Here is a 27,569-nt window from a genome sequence, read left to right as displayed (position 1 = left end):
GCATAACTTGCTGTCATAAGGACACCACTCTGGTAATGGCTGCTCAGTGTTTTGAAGTCATCACTAAGGCCTCTCAGACTTCATTCACATGAAAAACCTCAAAAAACTACAGATAGTATTTGCCCTTAAACGTATTGGTGAGACCTTCCTCTGTTTGAGTGCTCTTATTGCTCAAATGTGGCCTAAGGCTCCTAAGAAAAGAGAAAACCATTTCCCTCCTACATGGGACATGACATACTGGGAATGAGTCCTCCCAGCAATGAGGGACCTGCAGTGGCATAACATCCCCCAAAATGAGCCATCCTGATAATGGACAACCAGTGATGCTTTTAATAATTAATGTTGCTTTCTGGTAATTGATCAGCAATGCTTTCAAGGAAAAATCTTGATCAAAAGAGGAAAAATATGAAAATATAAATGGGGCTACTTTAAAAGGGGTAGAAGCTGCCATCCCAGAGGAACTGCCTACATGCCTTACTCCTCAAACCTTTGGAGTGTTAAAACAGGGCAAAATAACCTTTGGACTGGGCCTAAAGCAATGTTACATCCCAAAGAAATGTTTGAAAAAATAACAAGAAAGCAGATATGACTACAGGACTGATGACTACTAGACTGAAACGTAAAAACATCATTTAGAATTAGCTTATTTGCACTAAGAGAAACATCTTCCTTCTACTGATGTAATTTTTCCTTCCATTTCCCATAAATATCCCTCATTTTTGTCTCCTTAAATCACAATACTATTTGGGCTTCTGCCTGAATTTCTGCTTCCCAAATAGTTTTTTTTTTTTTTTTTTTAATGTCAAATAAATGCTTATTGCCTTTCACTTTGACCTTTTATTTTCAGATTAACACCTTTATGGTGGATATATAAACCCTTGTTCCTCAAATAATTTTTAAACCAGCATCTCACTGGTCGCCTTACTAAGACTAGCTAGAGGGGACCCAACCCAACTTAGCCTTCCAGCCATCCTCTCCAAGGCACTAGGCATGTGACTCAAGTCATCTTGGGGCTTCCAGCACAACCTGGCTGTCAGCTGAACTGATAGGGGATGCTCATGTGGAGCATGAAGAAATGCTTAGCTGAGCCATTTCTGAATTCTAACCCACCAAGTCATGACATAATGAAGCGGTTTGAAGCCATAAGCTTTGGGATTGATTGTTACATAGCAATAAATTGCCCAAACATTCTTTTACAGAAAATTTTACATGTTTCTATCAAAAGGGAGGAACTTTTTTGCTCTAACCCCAATAATCTTTCTGTCTCCTTATATCTTCACAATAGGCTACAGAAAATGTTCACTGCAAAGGACTCCCATTTCTATTGAGACTAACAATTCTCAAATACTAATGTACCGAAGATTTGCCTGGGAAATATTTAAAATGACAGTTCCTTAGGGTCCTCACCCAGATATTCTGATTGAGTAAGTCTAATATGGGGCTCAGGAATCTACATTTTAAGAAACATCCAAGTGATTCTGACACGAGTGGTCCCAAGAACACACACAGAAAAGCATTAAATGAAATGTAGCAGAGACAGTGAGGCTATGAACTGAGCATGGCTGTGGGGATGGAGAGAGGAAACAAGGTGCTCTTCCCCGGCCCCATCCTCTAGACTTGTTTCTAGGCTTCTCACATCTGGATTCTTAAGCTCTACATCCAATTAAAATCATCATAGTACAGTTTTCACAGGGCTTTATGCTTTTCATTTTATTTTAGCTTCTCAAACTCCTATGTGAAGTAGAACAGACATTTGCCAGAGAAGTGATTAACCTATACCTAACATCAAATGCCATATGTCTGGGCACAGAGTCTCTAAAGCTGAGAGCCCCAGGCCTTGTCACTCTGAGGTCTTTCTTTTACATTTTCAAAGAATGTCAAGTTCTTCACATCAGAAACACTGCCACCAGGAACCATCTTCTTCGTTCTGATCATTACGATCATGCTTAATGAGTAGGTGTGGATTGCAAACTCCCACAGCTTCCAGCAGCTTCTGGGCTTCCTCATCAAATGCCTCTTTCCACAACCTGAGAAAACAAGGGGACATCTCTTTTTGCACTCAATTTCCCCACAGCCCTTTATTTTCTCAGGAAAATTTATGTCAATGGCGGGGGGGGGGGGGGGGGGGACACGGGACGGCTATTCTTTTACAGTAGAGAGAGAATATTAACATGGCTGAGGTGTAGAAAAGGAAACAGGGATATGCTGAAGGGGATACTGCAGTTGAAGGAAAATGGAATATAGAAGAGAAAGAGAGAACTAGATTAAAATTTAAAAGGATCCTCCGATAGCCTTTTTTTTACTTAAGCAAAATAGTAATACTGATGATGATGAAAACAGCTAACACATACACTGTTTATTGTATGTTAGGCACTGTTTTAAAGACCACCTCTATTGACTCAGGTGATCAATCCTTATAATAAGCCTATGCATAAATATTATCATTTCACCCCTTTTACAGATAAGGTAACGAAAACACAGAGATTGGGGACTAGCACAAGTTCAAATATCTAGTAAGTGGCAATAAACTCAGGTAGCCTGGCTCTAGAGTTCATGGCTCTTAACCACTATGCTACTTTATGTCTCTCAAAATTTACTGTTCTATGAGAGAAAAACAAATAAAGGCCTAGAAAATACCCAAGAACCCACAATCAGGTTAATCCTGAGGCTTGCAATAAATGAGTCGCTCCCCCAGTTTCTTATTTCAGAAAATTTTCTTCCTAAGAAGTCAATGAAGACTTACCCTAGAACTTGTAGTTTACATTCAGGAGACCTCAAGACTTCACATAACTTTGCAATTCCTTCACAGCCTAAGGTATTCTGTGTCAGGTTTATTTTTATCAGTCTTTGGTTGCTGCTAAGAGTAAAGGAGAGATCCTGACAACAGAGAGAGGTCAAACCACAGTATTCCAGCCTGCAGGGAAGAGAGACTGCAGATAAAATTAACTTTATCCCATGACAGACGGCAAGCACACAAGAGATCTGGGAATATAGGATACTCTAGAAGCTTAAAAAAAATGAGCACAATTAGGGGAAATTCAAGGAATATAAGTACTTATAATATTTATTATTTTAGATATTTATAGGCTGAACATATCGTTTCCAATATCATGAATTATGAATTCATAATTATGGTCCAGGGTATAAAGCAGTTGTATCCTTGAACAGCATTAAAATTATAACATATTAAAATTATAACATAACTAGATCTTAGAAATACGGCATTGTTTAAAAGTCAAGGTACATAATGAGATCCCTAGCACCATGCCATTTATGCAAATAAAAATGCATGCACCAAAAAACTTCATCACATCTTTTACAAGGATACACACAATTCTATGGCAAATTTCAAACATATTAGGTCAGTTGCCTACAGGTGGAAAGGAGGATGGTTAGTGGAGATACATTAACCAACTAACCAAACAACGATCAATGGGCCCTTGCGTAAGCCAAAGATGATACAATACCATGGACTAAGGGAATATGTTAAACTCAATCTTCTGTACCTGATGATTCCCCCAGCCAACTCATTTAAATCTAATTTTCACCTTAATGTTTATGTAGTCATTCAACAACTGAGTGCCTATATAGAAACTGAGTATAAAAAATATTTTTTTAAGTGGCTGCCACATGGAACACACATTAACAGAGTGGAACAATAGTCCCGCCACTGATAATGACACAAAGTACACAAATATCACACAAAATAAATCTTATGGTAAAAAGTATAAGACATAAAAGATTATCAAGAATTTATCAGGAAACAATCATTCTAAGTTTGTAATCACTAATAACAGTCAAAAAATCTGCGGTACATTTACACAATGGAATACTACGCAGCAGTAAAACAGAAGAAAATCTTACCTTCTGAGACAGCATGGATGGAGAGCATTATGCTAAATGAAATAAGCCAGTCAGAGAAAGACAAGTACCACATGATTTCATTTATACGTGGAATCTAATGAGCAAAATAAACTAACAACAGAATAGAAACAGGCACAGATACATGAAACAGACTGACAGCTGGCAGAGGGGAGGGGGTTGGGGGGCTGAAGGAAAGAAGGTGAAGAGATTAGCCAAAAAACATGCATAACACACAGGCACAGACAACCGTGTGGTGACAGACAGAGGGAAAGGACAGTGGGGGTAGGTGGAGGCGGGCAAAGTGCGGGGGTGGGAGGAATGGGGACAGAAAGAAACTTTGCTGGGCGATGGGCACACGATGCAGTGTGCCAATGATGTTTTATTGAGTTGAACACTTGAAATCTGTATAGTTTTGTGAACCAATGTCACCCCAATAAATTCAATGAAAAAATACAGAAAACAAAAACTAACAACTACAAAATGAAAAATAAATCTGCAATTATAAGGGTGATTTTTAATATTTTTCACAGTAATTGAATTATCTGGGGGAAAAAACACTACAAATATAGATGATCTGAATAGTAGGAGTAACAATCGTAACTGATATGAATTACTGCAACCAATGGCTCTTCATAGCACACTATGGAGCACATATGAAAACTGACTATATACTAGGCCATGAAGCAAATGTCATATTTCAAAGAACTGAAACCATGTATGTTCTCAGACTGTAATGCCAGAGAGTAAGTATAAAAAGATAACAAGAAACTGCTCTTCTGTCTGAAAATCAAGGAATATACTTTAAGATAATCCATTGGTTGAAGAAAAAAATCATAAGGGCAGTCAAATATTTCAGACTAAAAAATAATGACAACACTTCACATAATAGCAAAAGGTGGAGGATGAAGTTAATACAGTGATTTAAAGGAAAATCGTAACCTTGAGTCTGTGTTGGAAAAGAAGAAATATTTATGAGCTAAGCATCCAATTCAGGAATTTAGAAAAAGAATGGTGAAATAAACTCAACCAAAGTTGAAGAAATAAAAGAAGCAATAATTAATGAAACAGCACTAGATATCTAAATCACTAGAGATGGTTCAGAAATTAAGCAGATAATAATATTAGACACTTGGCAATAAGTTTTATGTTTTAGATGAGTAGACAAAAGCACAGGAATACTATTACCAAGATTATTCAATAAGAGAAAACCCACATAAATGTATAATTATTTAAAAAATTGAATCAAAAGTCAAAGGAGTCACCACACAAAGGAAGCTTCAGATCATATAGCTTCACCAGAAATTTCTACAAAGCTCAAAAAAGAAAGAATTCCAATCTTGCACAATCATATGCCAAAACACACAGCTGACCGGCTAAAATTTAAAGATTAAGCCTGACAAAGCTGGCAAGAAGAGGGAGCAATAGGAACTCACACACTGGCAGTGGCAAAATGAATTGGTGGAATCCTTTTGACGTCTGATACATTTGAAGACCTATATTCCCCCATAATATAAGTCCATTCCTCATTATTTACTCGAGATAAATGTGTATGTAGCATTTATGTATTAAAATATGTATAGCATAGCCCTAGCTGGGTTTGCTCAATGGTTAGAGCGTCAGCCCGTGGACTGAAGGGTCCCGGGTTCGAGTCTGACCAAGGGCAGGTACCTCAGTTGCAGGCTCGATCCCCAGCCCGGTCAGGGAAGGTGCATGAAGGAACCAATCGATATGCCTCTCTCACATCAATGTTTCTTTCTCTCTCTGTCTCTGTCTCTGTCTCTGTCTCTCCCTCCCTCCCTCTGCCCCCACCCCTCCCACTCTCACTGAAAAGCAATGGAAAAAATATCCTCAAGTAAGGATTAAAAAAATAATAATAAAATATTTATAGCATCACTAAGTCATAAAATAAAAGAAATGAAAACAGCCCACAAGTTCACCTGAAATTAATGGTTATTCTATTTTCTTGTGTGGTCATTCATTGAGATCTTTTATAGTAATAAAAGTGAATTAACTACAGCTACATGAAGCAACTGAATGACTCTTACAATCAATATTAAGCAAAAACCCCTCCAAAACAAAAACCATGAACACAGAAGAATACATAAAGTCTGATTCCATAAGTTTAAAATCAGGCAAAATTTAAATACACTCATGGTTCACTGTACAGGAAAACAAATGAATGACTGCCATAAAGTCAGGATAATGGCTGCTTCTTGGGGAGAAGGGAAAAAGTTGTGGTTTCGAAGGAATGACCAAGGGGAATTCAGTTAGCTGGGAAAATTCAATTTCCTGACCTGGGTGCGGTTACATACATTTTTTTATTTTAAAAATATTAGTTTTATTCACTTTTCCGTATTTTATAGTTCATAATGAAAATGTTTAAGATATGATTTGGCAGAGCTTAAAAATAACAAGAGAAAATTTAAAATTATAGGATGAAAGTCACATTAGAAGTAGACAAGTGTATTTTCACAGCTGCTGAATGACTTGAATGACTGCTTGGCTGTGTTCATAGTATTTTGGTCATCCTTCCTCTGAGAGTTTTCCAGAGAGTCCACTGCCGACTAGCATTGAAACTAATTGTAGAAAAGTCTGAAAACAGCGGATTCTTCCCCTTCAGTGTCCTTATTTGTTAAAAATACTTTTATTTAGGCCTGGATGTCTGTAGGTCCAACAAATTGTCCTGTGTTGACTTTTATTATTAATATTTTTCTGGGGAAATGGTATGCCCTTTTAATCTGTAGATTGTGCTCTTTTGGGGAGTAGGGCTTCCTATCTTTAATTTTTGCTTATCTATTTGTCCAGTATTTTTTTTCCAGGATCTTTAATTATGCTTATTGTGGATCTCTTTTGTCGGTCTTCCTTATTTGTAACTGTCTTTAATCTTTTAAAACTCATTCTTCTTTTGCTTGATGTTTTTCTAATCCACCCTACATATTTCCTAAGTGTATTTTCAGCAGTTGTGAATGGCCAATGGAGTGGCACGTCCTTGTGAAAATATACCAGAAGCCAAGATTGTATTGTGTAGAAAAAAGGAATGGGTATTGTTGGGAGGCATTCTTTTGCCCTCCTACATGTTTTCTGACAAAAATGCAAGCCCCTGCCAACTCTTTACCTGGGCCGTTTCCTTGGATACATGTGCAATGAGCAACCGTGAGGGATGAGGTCATGTCTGCCCTTTCATGACAAAGAGCAGGCTTGCTCCCTGCTCGCTATAAAACGATGAGTCCCCGAACTCAATGTTCCTCTCTTGGGATGCAACCTACTGCATGTGCACCTATCGGAGCCCTCCACAGCAACCCTGTGGGACTTAGGACACAAGGGAAACTGACACAAACATGCCTCATGCTTGTATGGCTGTGCTGCAATAAAGTCCTCTGTCGCTGATAGGCTTCTATGTCTCCTGCCTGCATCCATGAGACAGAAAGAGGCTAACTTATTAGGTGGTAAGTAGGATTAAATTTCAGACCCAACAGTTACATCATCATCATTGCTGTGATAAAAACATATAAACAGTCAATGGAAACATGGGAAAATGCAACACTTTCTTGGAAGATTCAGGGAGACATATCATAGTGTCTGAGGTTCCCACATGTAAAGCAAAATTTTTGACCTAGAAGTCAATAATTCATGCTGTATGAGTAAAAATGTACTCTCCAATATTAGTTCAACTTTTTAAAAAGAAAATAAAAATCTAAACAATATCTGATTGAACATAAGTATTCAGAACATAGGATAAGATTTTATTAGGTTGCAAGCTCCTTGAGAGCATTTTTCTAGATAGATGATTAATAAAATATCTGATTTAATAAGAATAATTAGTGCAAGGCCAGATGGGATATCTGAGGGATGACAGAATGCGGAAGACCTAAATTAAGTACCCTTTACTTAATACATACCCTATCCAAGGTACTGAGAAATGTGAAATACAGTGCCCATACTAACAATATACAGTACACATTGATCCATATATTTGAAATTCAGATTCTCATTTCTGAGAGTAACTTACCTTCTAACCCCATTCATTTTCCATCCTCTCTCCATATACTAAATTTCTTCTAGCTATACTAGCCACCAAATAGCTATCATTTTCCTAATGGAAAATGGAACTCACCCAAGCCTCTGAATATTACAGTTTGGATGTCTCAAAGCTTCACACAGAGTTTTGACTCCATCATCCTGCAAGTCATTGTTCCCGAGGTCCAGGCTCCGCAGATTTGGGTTGTTCAGAATAGCAGAAGCTAGATCCAGACAACAGGCACTGGTGAGAACACAACCCATCAGTCTGTAAGAAATACAAAAGAAAACTGAGACCTTTGGCTGTGAGGCTTACTTAGTTTATTCCTGGGAGAGATTCCCATGTATCTGAGCTTATCCTGACCCTGTTCTACCTATAATCCAGGATGCACAACAGAAGGTCTAACATTGCCAGTAGAAACAGGTGGATTTCTTAGTAAGCAGAAAGCAACAGTGGGTAAACTGCTTTCTCCCACAAACAAGTCGTTACCTATCAAGACTCCCAAATCAAGGCTATAAACACTTACTCCTACCAATACTAAAAAAAATATTGTAAGCTTTCCCAAGGAAGCCACTGATGTCTACACTTTCAGTTTCCAATATATTATTGATATAAAAATGCTTTCCAGGAATCTATCTCAAAGCGTTATCTCCAAAAAATCAAGAAGGCACATATAAGAAGATATTTCTTTCATGTCTTTTGTAGGACATTCAAGAGCACTTAAAATCTGGCCTCAAGCATTCCCTTTCTCTTTTGTCCCCATTCTATCCTCCAACCACACAATCTATTGTTTTCCAGATATACCACTTCCATCCCCATTCTCCTTCTTTTCTCTCTTCTTTCCTTCTGCCTGGGTTATCTCCACAGAACAAAATCCTCTACATCTTTCAAGCCTAACGTGACTCGGTCTCCTCCGTTCCTCTCCTTGCTCCTTGAAACTCTCGCTATACCCTTATAACAAAATATGCAATAGGTTAGACTCAGCATTTATTTCCCTACTCTCAGCATTTTGTGAGTTACTTGAGGACAAGAGCACCGCCTCAGTAATAACCTTTAGTCCCCTCAGCATCTAGCTCATATTTGTTGTAAACTCTGGTTGAGAGAATTCGCATAGCCTCCAGAGACTGTGGAGGTAGCTAAGAAAGCACCAGCAATGCTCAGGAGAGAAACTGGGCTAAGCAAATATCCTGTGTGTACCCGTCGCTTAGAAATTATATCTCTGTAGCTGAAATGAAGGCATTGGATTTAATGATAATTTCCATTAAGCAAAATTTTATCTTCCAATTGGAATAATCATCAAGGAAACTCCAGAGAATCACATTGTAATCCATATAATATACATTTTCCTAAAGGAGGTATATGTGCTTGTTGGACCCAAGAGTTCAATCACTTCAATGTTTACAGATGTGACAATTGACTATTAAACTTGTTTGGAAATTTGGTTATCATGAGTCAGTCCAGTCAAGCCAAACACCTCTGGGTACACCACCAATCTTGAATTTATAGTTCTAAATTAACAACGCTGAGATTAGACCCTTCATGACTCATCCAGACTACTAGTCAGTCCCAAGGGAGGCCCTAGTGGGAAAGTAAACTGAGACTGCTAGGTGACACCTATATCTTGCTTCACTCTAGCCACAGTATTTATATAATGAAATGTTAAATACTGTGCCACCATTAAAGTAAGATAATTGTATGTAACTATTGGAATATGTTTCTGAAATACTATCACACGAAAAGGAAGCTTCAGTCACATCTACACAGTAATCACAATTACACATACACATGTCATGTACAGGTATGTGTACCTATTCACAGAGTAAGAGAGAACCACGTAAGGATAAACATGGTTGCTGTTAAGGAATGACTGGATTATTGGATAGTTTTAAGAATTCCCTTCGCAGTTTTTTTTAAAAGTTGGCCCAATTATAAAACCAAATTTAAGAAAGAAAAACTGGTGGAGCATAACTTAAGCTTCATGGATGTAGGGTAAAGGACATAGTAGAGTTACTGGGGCACAACCAAGGGAAAAATAAAGAGGCTACTGTTCAGCCTGATGGCTCTGGTCCGCCTTACCTGAGGCAAGTTGACTGTAATTACTGTATTAATCGTTTATAAAAATAGGAGGAACACACTGCCCCAGTCTTGGGCAGAATGGGAGAAAGGGAATCAGCCATATATCCTAGATACTCTGCTCTCAGCCTCTCTTTCCATACCTCCCCTACAGTAGATAAAGCTACACAAAACTAAGGTCAAAGAAGACCTACTCCAGGTCCTGAAGATTACAGCTTGGATGCCGAAAGACATCACACAGAAGCTTTACTCCATCATCTTGTAGCCAGTTTGACCCCAGATCCAGATGTGTCAGGCTCTTGTTGCTTAGCAGGGAAGATGACAGATGTTCACTGCTAACTGAAGTGAAATGGCATCGTCGCAGCCTACACAGGAAGGACAATGTGAGGAAAAATGGAATCACTGCTCCACTGCCAGAGGTTTATATCTTTGAAAAGATTTCATGCTATGGTCCCCGTCTACATCTCAGGTCAAATAGCCTCTTCCCTCATTGCCTCTTCGGCTGTCTTACTTGGGAAACAAAGGTTTGCACCAAATTCAGCTACAAACTGGATTCATGCTCTTCAGAATTTTTATTACTATAAATAAAATTTTAATCTTATTACATTGCATATAAATATAGTACCCTCTTGCAGAAGTAGCTACATGGCCCAGAGGAGCAGGCATATGGAATAGAATGGGAGCAATCACAATAAATAAGTACTTTCTGTACATAATAAAAGTGGCATTTCCAATCAGTAGGGAGAAGATATATTACACTATAAATGATTTGGGGACAACAGATCTGATGGGAAAATAAGTTTAAGCCTTATAACAAATTTAATTTGGAATACTTTAACATTTAAATGTTAAAAATTAAACCATAAAGAGTATGAAAAAGATGACACAAGTGGATTTTTTAAAAAGAAAGGTATTCCCTATTATGACAAACTTCTAGAAATCATGAGGGGGAAGGTAACTAAACCTCGCAAAAATTTTATATTCTAAAAATGATCATAAAGAAAATTAGAAATACAGCAACATGCTAGGTAAATTATTTACAATACATAAAATATGATTGTAATAGTTTATTTGAGATATTAGTAACCATAATATATAACATAAAGAAAGCATCCAGAAGAAAACTGAGCCTATGAAGAGACAATTCCTAGAATACATTAGAGAAGATGCTCAACATCAAGTCCTTTTTAAAGTTATTTTCAATGATCTAATTAACATTGATCAGAAGGACTGCAGATACCCAGTGAGGATATAAAAATTGAGCTTCGGGTAAGTTGCATAATCTTTCTAAGCCTCACATTCCTCACCTGTACAATGAGGCACTCGGAACTCAGGTTGCCAATTTGATACCAACAGGTAATTTTGTGCAGGTTAAAAAAAAATTAGCACAAGGCCCAGCACACAGTAAGGACACAAGAAATGGCAGCTATTAATATCATCATCCTCATCTGCTTCATTATCATTCAAGTCAACAGTAGGGAGACAGCAAGGGACAGAATGTGTTCATATTATCTTCCTTTAGAAGGCTGAAAACTAGCATTCACTTACACAAGGCTCTGTAGAGTGCACTGCGGATGTTTCAAGACATCACTCATTAACTTCACTCCATCGTCTCCCAAGATGTTGTCCGCCAAGCACAAATGTGTCAGCCTCTTGTTGCTGATGAGGGCCAAAGAGAGATCCTCGCAACCAGCTACTGTGAGGCCACAGCTTTCTAAGCTGAAGGAGAAACACAGATGGGAAGGGATAGTCAAATCCCAAAGTTCATGCTTCTCCTTCACAAGGAAGTTAGCTGGTATTTACGACTCCTACATCTCAACTACAGACTCAACCTCATCAAAGCTACTTAAATTACGGATTCCATTCCAGCTGTGTACAGGGTGCAATGAAACAAAAAACAGGAGGGGAGAGGAGAAGCCTGGGGAAAAAATAAAATAAAAAGGTCAGTCATGAAGAGAAGAAGTGTCTAAAATAGTCAAATAAAAGAGGAAGGGCAGTGGGGGGAGAAAAGGAGGAGCTCACCCACGACTGATAAGTGAGCCATTTGGTATCAAGGCCCAGGCAGTCTGCCCATTCACATCACAACTAAGCTATATAAGACTGAACAAAATGACACTACAGTAAACAAAGCAAAAAGACTCACGACAGTCTCTCTAGGTAACACTTTGGATGTCTTAAGGCCTCACACAACAGCTTCACTCCGTCATCCAATAGATTATTAGTTGACAGATTCAGAAATACCAGGTTCTGGCTTCTGACAAGAGTCTTGGAGATGTTCAGACAACAAAGTGTAGTTAGGTCACAGGATTCCAAGCTGGAAAACAATACAGAAAAATAGAAATGACCCCTCCTCAGAGAAGAATTATAACCCCCCCTCAGCCAGCCAGAGCATCCGGTCACATGAATCTATCGGGGTCTTTGGGACCTTTTTTGAGAATACAGCTAACCTACATAGAATAAGAGTTTAATTCAATCACAAGGCTCTGACAGTGTTAGGAAGGGGAGGGTGGGAAGCCTGTCTTTTCCATCCCCATGTCTCCAATTGCCTTTGAAAATACGTATGAAAACATTCAAAAATATTTTTAAATGATCATCATTTTTTAATCCGGGAGGAATGTCCTTAGCTACAACATGGATGAAGGTGGACTGAAGGAGGGCTGCATCCTTATACTCTGATTTCTGAAACAGATGGGCAGGAAATCAGGAGCAAAAGCTGTGACTCCCACTACTGTCTTCCAAGAGCTCATTTACAAGTGGGAACCCACGCTTTCTGAGGAATCCAGTCCTTAAGAGTGAAAACAAGTAAATCAGAAGTAAGTTTCTAAAAATAATGTAAAAGAAGCAGAAGGAGGAAAGAAGTGCATGTAGAGCCCCTACTTTTAGTGACTCTCATTTAGAGGCCACCTGTCTTGGGGCATGGCTGGGCCTGATTCCAGCCAGCTATTTGTAAGAAGAGTCTGGTGGCAGCAGTGCTCCTGGAACGTGGAGTTGTTTTTGTTATTTTAGGCAAGGACTTATTAACTCGAGTCCCTTGGGAATTGGTTCTCTTCATCAAAATCAGGGCCTACGGAGGTAGGAACAGGCTTAGACCTCAATGGATGACCTAGAACATGGCTTAAGGCTGAAAAACCTCAACTTGGCCTGAGAAGTGCTATGGACTGAGTAATGCGCCCCAAACTTCATATGTTGAAGCCCTAATTCCCAATGTGACTGTATTTGGAGACAGGGCCTTTAAAGAGGTAATTAGGTTAAATGAGTGAATCAAGAGTGAACCCTTCACCCAGTAGGACTGGTGTTTCACAGGAAGAGAATACACTAGGAATGTGCAAACACACCAATGGCCATGCGAGGACAGTGAGAGGGCAGCCGTCTGCAAGCCAGGGAGAGAAGCCTCGCCAGAAACCAATGCTGCCAGCGCCCTGATTTTGAACTTCTAGCCTCCACAACTGTGAGAAATAAATTTCTGTTCTTTAAGCTACCTACTCTGACTTACCTCAGATTCTGTAGTCTACAGTCTGGGTGTCTTAAGGCTTCACATAAGGACTTCACTCCACTGTCCCCTATATCACTTCCTTTCAGGTCGAGATGCAGCAGATTCTGGTTGTGAGTCAAACAACTAGCGATATTCTGACAACCATCAGGGAAAGAAAGAAATCTCAACCTTCAGGAGAAAAATATGCAGGAGGGATCACAAAATCATCTCTTTTGTCTTTTCAAACCAAAATCTTAGATATTATCTAAATATTCCTGCCATCTCTTATCCTACTCTGGGATTCTCGTATTCCAGGTCAGGTCATAAATCCAAGTTTCAGATGTTGCTTAGAAAAACAACTGGGTTACAAGTTAGGTGTCCATGATATCCTGACAACTGATACTCTCAACTTTTTTTGACCTTGAAAGAAAAGAAGGTAATAACATCAGAAAAAGCAGAAGAGGAGTTTTTGAACTCTTAACCCCGGGAATAACTATTAATAATTATTGGGACTATTCTAAATACTGCAATTACAACATTAATTCATGGCATTTAATCCTTTAAATAATCTGAGGTGAGTTCACCGTTAGTATCAACTGTTTAATGTGCATCATTCGCAAAACATTATTGCAAAATATGCCCTACCATCTCACAGGCAGCCCAAAGCAAAACATGGAGGGAGTTAGATCGCCTATTTTGCTTCTGATTTCCTATCTCCTAATTCACTGTTGCTGTATCTAGTTCTGTAATGCCTCTGTGAGCCCCAAATGCCCAGCACGTTCACACTGCTCACTAACTGTTCAAAACCTCCCTTCGTCCCTTTTGCCCACTACTTAACCTTCACCTTCACACCCCTTCCAGCCAAGCACAAGAAAGCAAAGCTTTTACCATTTTAAGCACTAACCATCACCATCTAATGAAATGCCTAATGCACTCACTAAATATAAGATTAAAAGTACAGCCTCCCTTGTTAGGGAAATGGAACTTGAGTAAGTAAAGCCACACCAAGGTGGGAAAGGCTAGGAGCTGCCTTCAGGGTGTCACCCCGCCCCCCCCCCCCCCAACCAAGGTACATTCGAATTCTAAAAGAGGAAGCTATCTAACCCAAAAGATGGCATTAGCAATTGTTAGGATTTAGATTGGCGACATTCATCAAAGGGACAATGTGGGAAGATATTTGGGGGTGAGCAAAATAGACTTCCAAGAACCCCTTCATCATAAAACATATATGCAGTTTCCTACCACATTATGCAAGTCCAGACCTAATCTAGTTACTTAAAATCTAAAGTCAGATCTCACTAAAAACACTGAGATTCTAAGGAAAATATTTGAAGGGAAGCCTGCCCCCCCCCCAAAAAAAAACCCCCACGTTAATCTTCAGTGTCAAGGGAAACAAGTATCTATCATTTGTTCAACATTCAGTACATAGTGCTGAGCACCAATTAGGCCTTAAGTGCACTGATGGGCACTGAAAACAGAAGACAACAGGTTCAGTTCCAGCTCCTAGGAGAGCTCATGGACAAGAAGAAGACATTAAACAGGCAAATGTACAAAAAGTGATAGGGTATCTAGAATCAAATTAAGAGATAAAGACTGAAATAACAACTGCTGGCAAGGATGAGGGGCAGCTGGAGCTTCCACATGTTGCTGGTGGGACTATGAAATGGTACAACCACTCTGAAGAACTGGCTGGCAATTTCTTAAAAAGTTAAACATCCTCCTATGAACCAGCAATTCCATTCCTAGGTATTAACCCAAGAGATGAAAACATGTCACCTTTAAAAACAAGATTTGGCTCAGCCAGGCGTGGCTCAGCGGTTGAGTGTCGACCTAGGATCCAGGTGATCGGGGTTCGATTCCCAGTCAGGGCACATGCTCGGGTTGCGGGCTCGATCAATGACTCTCTCATCATTGATGTTTCTATCTCTCTCTCTCCCTCTCCCTTCCTCTCTCTGAAATCAATAAAGATATATTTTAAAAACAAACAAAACAAAACAACCCCCCCAAAAAAAAACAAGATTTGTACAAAAATATTCATAGCAGCTTTGTCCCTAACAGCCAAAAAATTGAAAATGACACTGGAGGTCTATTCACAAGAGGATGAATGAGCAAGTTGTAGTCTATCATACAATGGAATGCTAATCAGCAATAAAAAGAAATTGCTGAAACATGCAACATGGATTAATTTTATTTATTTTTTAATTGGTTTTTAGAGGGAAGGAAGGAGAGAGAGGGAAGGAAGGGGGAAGGGAGGAGGGAGGGGGAAAGGGAGAAAGAAGGAACAGAGGGAGGGAGAGATCGATTTGTTGCTCCATTTATTTATGCATTCATTGGTTGCTTCTTGTATGTGCCCTGACCAGGGATTGAACCTGCACCTTGGTGTATTGGGACGATGCTATAACCAACTGAGCCACCCAACCGGGGTACCATGGATGAATTAAAAAAAAAATCATTTTGTTAAGAAAAAGATAAAAACAAAACAAAACAAAAAAAAATATATATATATACACTGTATAAATCATTCTAAATGATTTCCAAGAACAGAAAAAGCTAATCTATAGTGAGAGAGGTTAGAAAATGCTTGCCTTTGGGACTGACCGGGAGAGAAGACTGATAGCGTTCGTTACAAGAAAGCTTTCTGAGCTGATGAAATTATTTTGTCTTGTTTCCAGTATTGGTTACACAGGTGTATGCAATTGTCAAAACTCAATGTACTGAATGAACTCTTAATATCTGTGCATTTTATTGAACATAAATTATTCCTCAATTCAAAAAAATTAAACAGAAAAAGTAGTATGTTCCAGAACTTATCTTTGAAAATGCTTTGTTGACCTGCCTACAATGCCTTACCTCTGTGTTCTTCACCTAGAAAATTCCTAATCAAGCCCCCAAAACCCATATCAACAGCTACTACGCTCTGCACAATCTTTCCCAGAACAGGTTACTTATGTTTCCACATTCCCAGAGGTTTCCACTGTTTATGTTCTTAGTGTTTTACACTGTTGGTTTACCCTGATAAGTAGGAGTGGGAGGTGGGACAAATAAAATTGGAACTCTATTAAATTTTCTCATGCCACACTTACAATAGCTTTTGTAGTTTACAGTTTGGGTGCCTTAGTTCTTGATAAATAACCTTCATTGCAAAGTCATCGAGGTTGCTATGACACAGGTTCAATTCTCTCAAGTGTTCATTTGTATGAAGCACAGAACAGAGATCTTGCCAGCAATAATAGGCATCCCTTTGCCTACATAATTGGGAAAAGAAAAGACCAATGAATCTGTTTCACCCCAGGAGCTCTCAGAAGACAGTAGTGGGTGAAAATAAGTGGACTATGAAAATGGTAAGAGCATCCAGTGCAGGTCTGCTGTAAGCACAGTCCACCAGAAGTCTTCCTCTTGGCTCTCCAGAGGCTTTATTTGCCCAATAGCTTTCCCACCTCCAACACACTCCTTCAACATGCAAAATAAAAAAAAACTGGAGACTTCATTTGGAAGGAAGAGTCTCAGGAAGGACAGGAGAGGTCTTCAAATACCCGAAGAGCCAATATCAAGAAGAAAAATAATATGTGACCACAAAGAGTAAGATTAGGAACAGCGGATACTAGGGAACCACAGGTTTGCACTCCAGTCCTACCGTTTAGTAGCTATATTACTTTGAGCAAGTCACATTAATTCTATGAGCTCAGAGTTTTTTCATCTATAAATGGAAAGGCCATCTCCCCTCACAGGGCTGTGAAGATTTAATAGTCAACTTTAGTTGGTACACAAAAGCACTTTGTAAATTTTAAAATGCTATATAATTTAATTATTAGGCATACTATCAAGAAAGTCATTATAAACAAAAGGTAACAAGGAATAAAACAGAAGATAATCTAGCGATTATAAGCATAAGCTCTAGAACAGCATAGTCCTGAGTCCCCACTCTGCCATTCACTACACTGGGTGATTCTGGCAACATTACTAACCTATGCAAGCCTTGCCTTCTTCATCATCTTAAAACATGAACATAACAGTATTTATTTCTTACGATTACTGTGAAGATTCAGTAAGTCAAGTTATAGAAAATGCTTAGCAAATGTTTCATGTCGTAAATGCTCCTACCAATTAGTAGCTATTTATATTAAAAAATATGTAAGTCCGGCATGTTGCCTTATACATAACAGGTACTGTAGAAGAGGAATTGGCTTTTTCCCTCTGTCCTAGGTTCTCTGGCAGGGCCCTGTAAAACTAGACTGACAAGAGACAGCTTAACGAGAGAGAAGCATGCACATTTTATTAGCACATGCGGATACACATGGGAGAAATTCAGTTATGGGTAAGTCAAAGCGGTAGTTAGAATTTGGGGTCTAAAAAGTAATTTAGCAGGGGAAAGGCGGAGGGAGAAAGGGCACTTATGTGAAAAACAAATGACTTTTTGGAAAGATAAACAGACCCTTAGTAGACTAGATGGGAGACATGGTAAGTTATGACAAGTTCTGTCTGGGTGTAGGGCCAACTTCTGTCTCCAAGAAGAGACAAGAGTTGCTCCTGGGAGGAGTTTATGACAGTTGAGTCCTTTTGGGAAGCTCTGCTTTTAGGCAGGTAAGGGGTTTCAGGAACTCAAATGCCTTCAGCTCGAAATAATTCTTATGTAAAAGCGGCACATTTTGGGCTGGCACATCCCGATCCCCTTCACTATTCAATAAACATTGGTTTCCCCCATACCTTACTTAAACCCGAATGAATGACATTGCAGAGTGGTGGCCTCTATGTCACCTGAGGTCTTAAATTTGAGAAAACTAGGCAATAAACTATTCATTCGAACATTCGAGTGCTTACTATGTACACATATTATGGATAAAATGGTGAACAAGACAGCAATCCTGCTCTCAAGTTTATAATGTAGTAAGGTTGTAGAAGAAACTGAGGCCACCCATAATGTCCCTTTTAAAACACTGGGTCCTCAGACTCTTTTATTTTAGAAACAATGCCAACTCTAGTATTAGATAACACTACAACAGAGGTGAGGGGAACGTAGCATGAAGACTGGCTATATAGTGGCCAGGATGCCTTCCTAACATTTGTTATTGGGCACAAAACGCATTTTAATGCCCTGGGTTCGATCATGTTTTTTAAAAAAATAGAACTATGAAACCAGAATGAAGAAAACTGACTGAAGGAGATTATTTGCAATTTCCCAAGGATAGTAAAGAGCGGGTCATAGAATTCTAGCCTATAATTCCTACTCCCACAGTTCAGAGAGGAATGGTATGTATTCTTATAAGAGGAATGCTGCAATTGTGTGTAACAGCAATGAGACAGCTTCAGTAAAGTTGGAAAACCAAGGACTTAAAATCAGATGTGTGAGTTCCTTCAAGTTACATACCTGATTTTTAGGAGACTAAATGAGTTGGGATTTAGAAGACTATCAGGTATGTGTGAAGCAAATATTAGCTATTATTTGATGTATGCTTAAATCAATGATTGTACACTTATTTTCTAGGTGAATACCTTCCCTGAATCTGTTTTGTAATCATAAAAATAAACTGAAATATGGTTTTGACCAACCTTGAGTTGGATATGGTCAACATCCTGTGCACTCTATATACCACATAGTAAGCCCTCAATTAATTTTAGCTAAATCTAGGACTAATTCCATAGTTCAATTCTTCTTCCAGACTTAGATGGGCAAAGTCAGAAAAGGCAACTAGAGGAAGGGGAGAGGGTATAATAATCAGCATAAAAATGCTGAAGATTGCTCTTTCAAAACACTCAGCACCTACTATTTCTTACCAGCATCTGACTCCCCCCAGTTAGGTGTCAAAGGGCTGAGACCTTTCATACAAAGGCCAACCTATGCCTACGCAATGGGGAAGGTGAGCTAGGTCAGTAGAATGCAGTGGAACATAGCCTAGACAGACGACCTACGGACACTCCATCCAGCAAGAAATTGTTTTTACAAGGTAAATACACTCCGTAGGATAATGGGCGTAATTTGGGCGATGCCTCACCCCTCCTTGAGGACTGAAGCACTCAGGCCCTAGTTGTTGGGAGTGTTCACAGCTGGTAGCTCTCAGCCAAATCCCTCTGTTGGGACCTGCCCATTCTGTACCAGAAGCTGTGACTGGTCAATAGGGGCTTCAGTGCATGCTCTCCTTTTCTCAAGGTGGGACACTTTGAAAGGTTACCCTGGCTCTGGGACCTCAGCTAAATAACTCTTCCCCTCTCCCTGACAAAATCGGCTTCCTTCACTCCCCCACAGGCCACTTCCAGGGAACTGACCTCACACACTTACCAAGTTCCAGCCGGGAGGCTTGAACTGAACATCTTCTTCTCAAATACCACAGTCACAGACAGCTTGATGGTCCGTAAACGCCGGCAGTGTTTAAGGCAGAAAGAAGACACAAGCAAGTGGATTTTCCCACAAATGTTAATGACAACCTTTTGGATATAGCTCATTGCCTGGCTTATAAATGCTTTGTCTTGAGTCTCATACAGGCAGTGAAACAACTCCAGACATCCCAGCTGTGATGAGAAATAGTCACTATTTCCTAATATTTCCATCTCCTGAAGTATCTTCCCTTTTATCTCCAGCGACATTATACAGTTACAAGTTTCCTCCAGTTGTTTTATTCGATCTTCATTCAAAAGGCCAAACAAAAAGCACTTCATCTGCATCAAATGTGGGTCTTTATAACTAGTGCTTTCAAGTAACGGCTTCACGTCTGCGAAAGACTGAGAGGAATGGTCTGCGAAAGACTGAGAGGAATGGTCCTCGGGTTCCTGGCTGTCTTCCAACATATAGAACATAGCTGCAAAAAACTCCTGAATGTGTAGGTGGGTGAACTCATAGCAGTTTTCATAATCTGTATCCTTCTGAAGAATATTCATGGCCAGGAAAAGTGAGACATCGAATTTAGATAACCCATGCCTTCGGAGGTTTGCCTTGTAAAACACATGTGTCATAGTCCATACTCCTTTGGCAGCCACGTGGCACAGGCTCCTCAGTTGGGCTTGCTTGGGTAGACTAGGAGAGCTTCTATCTACTCGTGTGAACAAGCTAGAAATATAGCACGTAAACAGAGCCACGGTGGATTTGCAAGTCAGTGTGACATCACCACCCTTCTCCAGCTGCTGCTCCAGACAAGTACAAATGACCCAGCACATTAGGGGGACTTTGCACATGCTGAAAAGCATCTCATTGTTTCTCAGTAAGCTCAATACTTGCAAGGCCCACGTCTTGTCTTCAAAAAACTGGTAAACATACTCCTCTCTTGCATCCTCCGACATCCCCAGTAGCTCTATAGAACGCTGACTCTTCAGCAAGGGCTTTAGTCTCTCACAAGCTGTGAGCCTTGTCGTCACCAATAAGAATGACTCGGGGAGCATCACTTTCCGCAGCAAACTACTCATGAGGAAGGACACTGGGTGTACCTGGGTCCAGTCCTCACACAGTGCATACTCAGGTTCCTCGAAGGCAAAGTTCAACTCATCAAAACTGTCAACAATAAAAAGGAGACTATTTGGCTGGGACATAATGTTTTCAATGGGGCCTTCTGTGCTGGGCCAGTCATTTGATATCATTTGAACAAAGCTTCTTTCTCTCCACTGGTTAATTTCTCTCGCATTGAGATAAAAAACATAGGTGAACTTCTCCTGATAGAGATTGCCCTGGGCCCAATCTAACATTGCCTTTCTCACCAGGGTGGTTTTCCCAACTCCAGCAGCCCCTTGCAGCACCACTGTCTGCGGCTGCTCACCGGTTGTGACATCCACATCAAACAAATGTTCCAGCAGCTCTCTACCTTCCTCGGCAATTTCATGACGGAAATCTTTAGGTTCTCCAAGCAAACACTTCTTATCTCGCATGAGGCAAAACCTTTCCTGTATTTGAATTCTGTATTTTGTTCTGTCACCTAAGTCATAATGGAGCAGGAACAAAACAAAGATACACATGATCAAAACAAATTCTATGCTTTGCAATGTTAAGAATAGTGGGCATAGACTTAGTGGGCATAGACTTAGGAAGAGGAAGTGATTGACATAGGCTGAAATAAAAGAGCAGCTGGTTTAGGTAAGAAAAAAAATGTAAACAAAAAATATTCCTGTAGATTTAAAACATGCACGAGAAACTGAAAAAAATAAAACTGGCAATGCAGAAAAATGAATTTGTGATGGAAAATAAAAATTAAATCCATTCTAGAAATATGTTCTCTTCTTTGTACTTTTCCTCCAGAGAAAAAAGATGATATATGTGTAGAACAGAGTCACATCCAGATTAATAAGGAACACAGGCAGGCGCCTTGGCAGGTGTGGCTCAGTTGGTTGGGCACTGTCCCATGCACGGAAAGGTTGTGGTTAGATTACTGGTCAGGGCACATACCAGGCTTGCGGCTGGATCCCCGGTAGGGGCCGTGCAGGAGGCAACCCATTGATGTTTCACTCTTACATGGATGTTTCTCTCTTTCCCCCTGCCCTTTCCTCTTTCTCTGAGAAATCAAAAAAAAAAAAAAAAAAGAAGAAGAACATAGGCAACAATTAACAATAATCGCCAGAGAGGACCTGAAGACAGATCTGAAGCTACAGATCAAAATAATCCACCTTATACAGGTAAAACATTAATAGAAATGAACATTGAAACACAGCCTAAAGAACTTTTCTTTCCATTTTATTTTATTCATTTTTAAATTGAATTTTTTGGGGTGACACCACTTAACAAAATTATACAAAGAGAAGAAAAAATCCCCAAGTGTCCAAGTAGAATGAAAATATAGTTACATCTTTACTTAGTTAAGCCCAATTCTATCTTTAGATCTCAATTAAATGTCACTATCTCAGGAGAAAAGCCTTCTCTGAACCCCAATGCTAGAATAGTTCTCTTTTTCACATATTCTCAAAACACAGTATATTTTTTCATTTATAGAACATATCACAAGCTGTAATTATTTAATTTTTAAAAGTAAATACAGTTGACCATTGAACAAGACAGGTTTGAACTGCGCGGGTCCACTTATATGTGGATTTTTTTCAATAAATATGCAGCTGGCTCTCCATAACCCTGGGTTTTGCATCCAGAGTCAACCAACTGTTGATAGAAAATATTATTTTTGATCTGTGGTTAGAAATCTGTGGATAAGGTGCACTGTTCTATGCTATTTTATGTAAGTGACTTGCGTGAGCATCCATGGACTTTGGTATCCACGGGGGTCCTGGAACCAATCCCCCTTGGAGACATGACTGTAATTCTTTTCTCTGTTCCATTCAGTACAAACATCTAACACAGTTCATATCCCACTAAATTATGCTTAATTCTCCTCCAAGAGAATTTATGGTATCAGGATGTAGATACACTTTCTTTTTATGATATAATATCTAGTTAAGTGCAATAGTTAAAAGAAAATTGAGATTATAAGGATGATTTTTACTTTCTTTGTTTACTTTTATTAACTTCCAGATTTTCTGACAGGCACTTTCTATGAAGATAGAATCCTGGTTTCTTAAATATATACCACAAAAATAAACATCCTTATATTGAATCAGAAATTAAAGTACAAGTGGGAAGTCATCTTCTAGATCATTTAATGCAATAAGCAATTTTTATTTATTAGTCCCTGGAATGAAATAGGTTCTCAATTATTTCTTTATTTTATTTATTGGTTTTTTAGGGGGAGAGAGAAAGAGAGAGAGAGAGACTGAGACACATTGATTTGTCCACTTATTCATGCACTCATTGGTTGCTTCTTGAATGTGCCCTGACTAGAGATCAAACCCACAACCTTGGTGTATAGGGATGACACTCAAACCAACTGAGCTACCCGGCCAGGGCCTCAATTACTTCTTGAAAGAAACACTGCGGCCTGTTAGAAACCAGCATAGCTGAGTTATGAATAAAGCTTTTTCACCTGCTCGTTTTCTTTGTACTGTAATTCCGTTCACATAAACTGGAATTCAACTACACAGAATTCAAAACAAAGTAGGGGGAATGGAAATGGGGCTGAACAAAGACTGAGAAGACCTGGTTCTAGAAATTACATTTTATGTGGATTAGTCAGTCACTACCCTTGGAACTCAATCACAGAATCACTTCTAAAGGAAGGGAACAGATGTGATAAGCCAAATAGTCCCTGCCAACTCAGGGACATATTAGTCCATAAAACACAGACATGAATACACCTTTGTTCATTAGACTTTCACCTTTGACTGGGCATTCCCAAAAAGCATTCTCTTTAGTCCTGAGTCTGACTTTGGCCAGAGAGCCAGTTTTATAGACTCTTCTTGAATGATAATCAGTGTACAGGTAGGATATTAGAAGAAGTTAACAAGAGTTGAACAAAAATACCCTGGCAGATGTACCCCATCATGTTTCAAAAGCTCAAACTCCTCCCAAATCTGACAAAAACCCATCTACTCACCCAGCACTGCCTCCTGGTCACCTTGTGCCTCTTCCGCCCTGGTGTCCTCTGGTCCTGTGGTCTGGGCTGCCCCTGCAACAGGTTCCAACAGGATTACGAGATTACCAAAAACAAGGAGAGCTTTCTTAATGGGCAGAACTGGGGCCAGAATTCTCCTCAGCGGTCAACTCTATGACCATCTGGGTTTAAGAAACTAGAGCAACAGAGCCTCAGACTGCACAAGTTTAGCTGAGGGAAGAGTGATGTGATGCAAACAACACTGAAGTAGACTTCCTGCCATGCCCCCATCCTGTAATAGAGTGAGTGGTCTAGTCTAAGCCTAAATTTCCTTGTCTGTATTGACCTCACGGTGGTATGGTGTGGCTCCAAGGAAATATGAGTTAAGGAATCTTAGATGTCTACAATATTTCATACTTGGGAATGACTAAACATACTCATATGGCTTAGGTCCCTTAATAAGCTTTTTGCCCATTCCTCATGTTTCTGCAAAGATTTTAAGACATATTTGAAATTCCTTAAAGTTTAGCCTAATATATGTTTATTTGTAGTTTAGACAAAGGTACATTAGATGGAATAATTCTTATCACTCAGTTGCTTTGATCATGCTAACTGGTACCATATGGATGAATTACCCCCCAATTAATGAGTGGACTGAGTGACAGCACTCAAAACTTTCCAACTTCTTCAGTGTTTCTCAAATGATTCAATAAGCTCCCAATGTACTTGACCACTGTGGAGCTTATGTCCCACAGGACGGTTTAATCTCTAAGTCCCTTTCACAGAATCATCCCAGCAGGCTCCAGGGCACTTCCTTCTTCCTCCCCCCAGATATGTCCCTAGCATCACTCACAGCTCATCTCTGCTTTTGCTTTGTCACACAGTTCCTTGAGGTTCATCTTGCCAAAGATTTTCAGAGCCACATCCCAAGCCTGCTCTCCTGGATAATGTTTGTGCATCAAGTTAGCCAGCTCCTCCCGCTTGGCTTTCTTCACATCAGCCCAGGGCATGGGGTGGCACCCGGGTCCTATGGCCTCATTCTTTAGGTGTAACTTGAATTTACTTAATTCCTCTTTGTTTAGCTCCTCCAGGTACAGTAGCAGCCCAAAATCAGAAAAGAAGGAAGACGACGAAGAATCTGTCATCTTGTCTGTGGGCCAGTATTCAGCCTTCAGTAGGGAAAAGTAATTGAAATAAATGGGACCTATGGAAAAGATTAGAAATGGAAACACCTATAAAAATACAGACTAATTCAACACGTGTTGAAGCCCGCTCTGTTCTGCTCAGTACCGACCTAGTGTCCTCTGCAACACATTTTCTATCATAAAAACATTCCTCTAATATAGAACACTGTATATATCTTCCACCTTCCTAAGAGTTACTCCCAGCCCCACCACAAATGAGCTGTAAGGAAAAAAGACAATTCATCTCTCTGAGCCTCACCTCTGCAAAGTGTTGATATCAGAGGCAACCTCCGAGGATTGGAATAAATTAAATCATGCAGAGAACATGTATCACCTGGCACAGAACAGGGTCTTACTAAGTACTGGCAACTTTCCTCATCACTTTTCTCCCCCATCAACACCCAACATGTGTCTCAGTCGATAAAGCATTGTTATTGTACCCCAACCAAACGCACCATTACTCCTGAAGCATGTGCAACTGGAGTATGCCAGCATCTCCCTCTCCTTGCCCTGTCAGCTCTGGCCACGAGCCCACCTGCAGTCACCGAGGGCATGCGTTCCTAGCTGACGAGCTCCTTTCACGTCCACCCCCATCACAGTCATTCTGGGTGAGTTCAAGTTAAAGCCCATCCAGAACATCACTATTTCACATCCTTATCCTTAACTCCCAGGACCTTTTCACTCCAGCATTTCACTGAGGCCCTCACTCCGGACTCCATCAGCAACAGCTACTCAAACTCTTCAACTCCAGTCCCATAACCCTTCTCTCGCATCTTCCAGTTTGCTGGGCAGTTTCAGTTTCAGTCCCACTCCCACTGTGACAGTCTTTCAAACACTGTCATCAAGCCGGAGTCTTTTGAGCCCCGCATTTTCCTCTTATTTATCAGCCACCTTAAGGAGCTTATTCAGTTTCGTATTCAGTAGGGGTACTCAGGTAATCACTTAAACCATACCTTCAAGTTCCTCATCTCCATGTCAGTGACTGCCTGAGGAGGCACAGCTAGTAAGTGGTGCAGCTGGAACCTGACCTAGATCTTTCTCTAAACCCCCGCCCTTCCCAGCCCTCACAATGCCTCCTTCTCTGCCTGCCAATGAGATTGGAAAAGTTGGACAGGGAAATAAAAAATGTACCAAAGGGAGATTTTACTTTTTTTAAAATATACCTTTATTGATTTCAGAGAGAGGAAGGGAGAGGAAGAGAGAGAGAAACATCAATGATGAGAGAGGCATTGATCCGCTGCCTCCTGCAGGCACCCAAATGGGGATCCAGCCCGCAACCCGGGCATGTGCCCGGCATATGCCCTGACTGGGAATTGAACCGTGATCTCCTGGATCCTAGGTCAATACAAACGCTGAGCCGTGCCCAGCCAGGTGGAGATTTTACTTCTTAAACGGAAGGTCAATTATCTCAAAATCATATAGTAAATCAGGATTATATCCTACAGTAATTGGTGAGTTATCAGCTGGGTTTTTTTCTTTGGGGGGTGGTGTTGGTCTTGTGCTTTTGTTTTAACTGCATTGCAGAAGTATTCTAGATTACAGACTAGGATCTAACCAAGACAGGTTTCATAGTAATTTTTTTAAAAGAAAAAGGAGTAAATCTGAGGAAACTTCAAAAAAATATTGAAATTTCTACACGACATACAATGTATGGTAAGTGAGAGAAAATGAGGCATAGGACACACCACCAATTTCCTGCCTAGAAATTTACAGATATCGCTGTGGGGCATTTTCTTCTTCTTTCCTGTAGCAAATGAAGGGGGCTCCCTCTCCTCTCGTATAGCTCATCCCGCCACCTGTGACCTGAATCTCATCAGGGTCCAATTATTCAGGGAGTTGATCAATTAGTGATCTCTCTTCTCTGTCTTCAACTTCTCCCTGTCCTGTAAGTCCTTCTCATTAGCATTTAAACCTCCCAAGTCTACTTTAGTCTTTTACAAACGTTCCCCTTTACACCACCTCCCCTTCATCTTAACAAATTTCTTCAGAGTTTTCTATACTTTGCCAATTATACCTCCTCAATCCACTGCAATCTAACGTTCACAACCAAACTTCCACTGAGATAACTCTTATGGATTACTATCCTGTTGCAAAACCCAATAGGCATTCTTGGATTCCATTTTCATATCTGTAAGCAGGAAATAACCATAATACCTATCTCTGTAACATCAGAAACTAATGCACGCACCTAACTTACAGGGTACCATATGTATAATATGATTGTAACAATGCCTTAATTCTTGATATTCTCTCTCCTTTTGACTCTCTTAATCCCCTGCTTTCCCTTTCCTCCAGCCTTTCTGAGTGTCCCTGAGCCAATATCTATTTGGTTCTGAATCCTACTTGGTTAATTATACATGATATCTACAATTCTGATAGACAGTACAATATACTCTGGCCTCCTTCCCAAAGGTTTTATGCTTTACTTGAGGGAGTTTGTTTTTGTTTGTTTTGTGGTCTTCCTTTGTTTATATTTTGGGAAGAAGGTCATAAATGTCTAGTATTGCTCCATTTATGTAAAGACATTCATAAATTCCAAAGTGTTCTAAACTAAAATGGGAACCCATGCT

General features: G+C 39.8%; 1 protein-coding gene across 1 annotated transcript; it reads right to left on the bottom strand.

Annotated features, from left to right (window-relative positions):
- Positions 1-1,891: 1,891 nt before the first annotated feature.
- Positions 1,892-24,960, bottom strand: NLRP14 (NLR family pyrin domain containing 14; the record flags this gene model as incomplete). The annotated part of the gene is made up of 11 exons (XM_081152937.1): positions 1,892-2,027; positions 2,744-2,914; positions 7,979-8,149; positions 10,150-10,320; positions 11,504-11,674; positions 12,099-12,269; positions 13,449-13,616; positions 16,511-16,672; positions 19,702-21,322; positions 23,819-23,890; positions 24,669-24,960. 11 exons carry the CDS (start codon positions 24,958-24,960, stop codon positions 1,892-1,894), a joined length of 3,306 nt encoding a protein of 1,101 aa, XP_081009063.1.
- Positions 24,961-27,569: the final 2,609 nt, after the last annotated feature.

This window comes from Miniopterus schreibersii (assembly GCF_964146895.1).
Source record: "Miniopterus schreibersii genome assembly, chromosome: 12".
Classification (NCBI taxonomy): domain Eukaryota; kingdom Metazoa; phylum Chordata; class Mammalia; order Chiroptera; family Miniopteridae; genus Miniopterus; species Miniopterus schreibersii.
This window is presented reverse-complemented; position numbering and strand designations above follow the sequence as displayed.